At 50.2% G+C, this 3,102-nt stretch overlaps 1 protein-coding gene across 3 annotated transcripts in view; it reads left to right on the plus strand.

The window, feature by feature from the left end:
• The first annotated feature begins 931 nt into the window (after window positions 1-931).
• CCR6 (C-C motif chemokine receptor 6) overlaps window positions 932-3,102 on the plus strand; it is a 14,449-nt gene continuing 12,278 nt past the window's right edge. Inside the window, exons 1-2 of one of the 3 annotated variants that reach the window (XM_023521718.1) lie at window positions 957-1,090; window positions 1,188-1,315. In XM_023521718.1, the coding sequence (XP_023377486.1) occupies window positions 1,224-1,315 (92 nt within the window). In that variant the 5' untranslated portion in view covers window positions 957-1,090; window positions 1,188-1,223. Of the gene's footprint in view, window positions 1,316-3,102 lie in introns of all 3 variants that reach the window. The other 2 variants (XM_011377468.2, XM_011377467.2) reach the window with 2 other exon arrangements.

Raw genomic sequence — 3,102 nt, forward strand, 5'->3', positions numbered from 1 at the left:
AGCGCTCGGTCAGCTCAGGAAGTGAAAGGGAGCAGCAGGCTCCGCGGAGTGAAAGTGTGAGTCAGCCCGGAGGTGCTCGCCATTGAGCTGTGCTCAGTGCTTCCTGAGACCTGCATGACAGCGCACGTCTTCACGATTCCAGAATTCTTTTTTCTTCTTTTGTCATATTTTTAAGCTCTTTTTAATCAGTTTCCCAAGCGAGTCATCGATGGCTCTTCCTGTCATCAATCGTTGTATCTGGTGGAAGGGTAGCTCGTTAGATTTGTCACCTGCCGTCTCATAAAGATCACGTGCCCGGCCCCCGTTGTTTTAATTGAGATGTGCTCGATGCATAGCATGGCGTACGACATACGATCCGACATCTGAACATGTCGTGACGCGGTGGCCACAGCAAGTCTAGGTAACAAGTCACCACCACAGTGCTTTTCATCACGAGTTATTGCTCACATTTTTTAAAATCCCAAATGACACACTGATACTAGCTACTATTTATGAAGACACGCTCTAGGCACTGTTTCAACTGCCCTGCACGGCCCAGCCCAGTGACCTGCCTCGGCACTCTGAGATGGGGACACTCGTGGTCTTTACCTTACAGAAAAGGGAACTGTGACACGCACAGGGCTGGCGACCTCCCTGCGGGCACACAGCTTTCAGGGTGAATCCAGGCAACTGGGATCCAAGGCAGCGGCACTAACCACGGCCCTGGGGCCTTCTGTCAACGTTGCCAGATCTTCTCGGTCACCTGGCAAAGTATCTTTGACATGAGACAATTAGGTGAAAAACGTGAATGTTTGAGCCACTGGGTCCTCCTCACTCATCAGCTTTACTGCTGAGTTGAGTTGGTTCCAGGGAGTCATATGACTGTGTTATAGCCTACAGGATATAGCTGGTTAATCATCTGCCTTTGGGCACAGAGGCGTTACTTTTAAGCAGGAAGTGGTAATTCAGCAATTTGCTTTGGGCCAATCCTGGTTTCTCACTGCCTTTTTCTTAATGGCCATTAGAAATTCCATGTTAGCAGAACGGGTGCCCCTGAGCACAGCAGCACAGCCTGCCCCGGCAGCCTCCTGTGGACCCTGCACTGCCCAAGGTGAGCACCGCTAAGCCCCTCGCGCCTTGCAGAGGTGTCTTAGCTTCTCTGACACCAGTCTGAAGACTATTAGACATGGAACTGTTTCCCTCTTGAGAACTCCAGACTGCGTGGGAGGCCGGCCGTGGACACTATGTCAGCGTCCGCGCCTCTGCGGGCACGTTGCCCTTGCGGTTCTAGCGGCCGCAGGGTTATCAAGAAAGCCGCTGTTCCTCTCAAGGCACAGTAAGTGACTTTAATTCCCCTTCACTAGAGTCAGGGAGATAGCTTCTTCTTATGTTAAATATCTGGAGAGAAATGCAATTCTTTATTTAAGTAACCAGAAGAAAAGGGTTGGAAAAGCTAAAAACTAAGCTAAGACACATTTTGGAGGCAATGCAAAAAGCGGTCGACGCAAAGATGGATCATGAGCAGGTGTCCGAAAAAGCCGAGGCCTTGGCGGGAAGGAGCTGGTCAGGGGAGCCAGTTAAGAGAACTTCGTCGGGTGGAAATGTTTTCTGAGACTCAGCACAGCACAGGAGAAGCTCTGATAACAGCCACGAATGGCATCACGATCATGAGGTCGGGGTCTCGTGGCCGTGAAGGGTACGTGGCTATGCGTGGAGGGCCGTGGGTCCCTCCCCGCAAAGCTTATGTAGGAAAGTAAATGTCGTGCAGGTCGGCGCTGGAAAGAGATAAATGCGAAGTCTGAATGAAAGCTGTTCCTGAAGTGCTTAGAGATATGTTTTCTGTAAATAAAAAAGAAAATGTAAAAGCGAGCTTCCACAGAAGCAAAAGGAAGCAAAAGAAAAAACAAAAAAAAAATCATAAACCTGTATACAAATCACTGGAGAAAACCTTCTGGCTTCTTTCTTAATCACTCTGATTCAAAAGCAGAAGGAAGCCAGCCTAGAGTTTCGGCCCCACTGATGTTTATCTGAAAAAAGACAAAACTCGGTGTGTCCAGTGATTTAGATGGATTGAGAAAAATGAGTTATTGAATATAGACCGTTGCTGTTCGTAAGATTCTGATTTCAGCAAGAGGTTTTGAAATGAATATATGCTTTACGGTCTTGTGGCAGTTTTCCGTCCTTCAGGAAGATCCTCTGGAGGCGAAGTGAGCGAGAGCAGAGAGGGGCAGGCAGCCCCGCGCGGGCGTGAGGTCGGCCCTAGGGGTTCTGTGGCGGCAGGAAGACCGTGGACGTAAAGCCTCACGTGATCCCAGTGCCCAGAATGTACCTAGAACTTACTTTCCAGCACACGCACACACGTATCCCCACACACATACGCACACACACCCACCCCCATACACATCTGCACACACACACATCTGCACACACACCTGCCCATGCACATCTGCACACACACACACTCACACACATCTGCACACACACACATGTGCACACACACCCGCCCATACACATCTGCACACACACACACTCACACACATCTGCACACACACCCGCCCATACACATCTGCAAACACCCCCCCACACACCCACACATCTGCACCCACACATCTGCACCCACACATCTGCACCCACACATCTGCACACACACGTACCCCCACACACATCTGCACACACACACTCACACACATCTGCACACACACACCCGCACACATACCCACCCATACACATCTGCACACACCTGCACACACACACCTACACACATCTGCACACACACACCTGCACACACACACACACCCCCGCACATACACATCTGCACACATCCACACCCATACACATACATCTGCACACACACATCTGCACACACCCACACCCATACACACACGTCTGCACACACAACACATAAATACACACATACACATAACACACATGCACACACAACACGGGACACACACACACAACGCACATGCACACATGCACATCTATGCATGCAGCATTCATGGACACACACAACACATGTGACACACACATGCACACACATGCATGTGCGCACATGCACATCTATGCATGCAGCATTCATGGACACACACACAACACACGGGACACACACATGCACACACATAA

The sequence above is a fragment of the Pteropus vampyrus genome, unplaced genomic scaffold (assembly GCF_000151845.1).
Source record: "Pteropus vampyrus isolate Shadow unplaced genomic scaffold, Pvam_2.0 Scaffold312, whole genome shotgun sequence".
In the NCBI taxonomy this organism is placed as follows: Eukaryota; Metazoa; Chordata; class Mammalia; order Chiroptera; family Pteropodidae; genus Pteropus; species Pteropus vampyrus.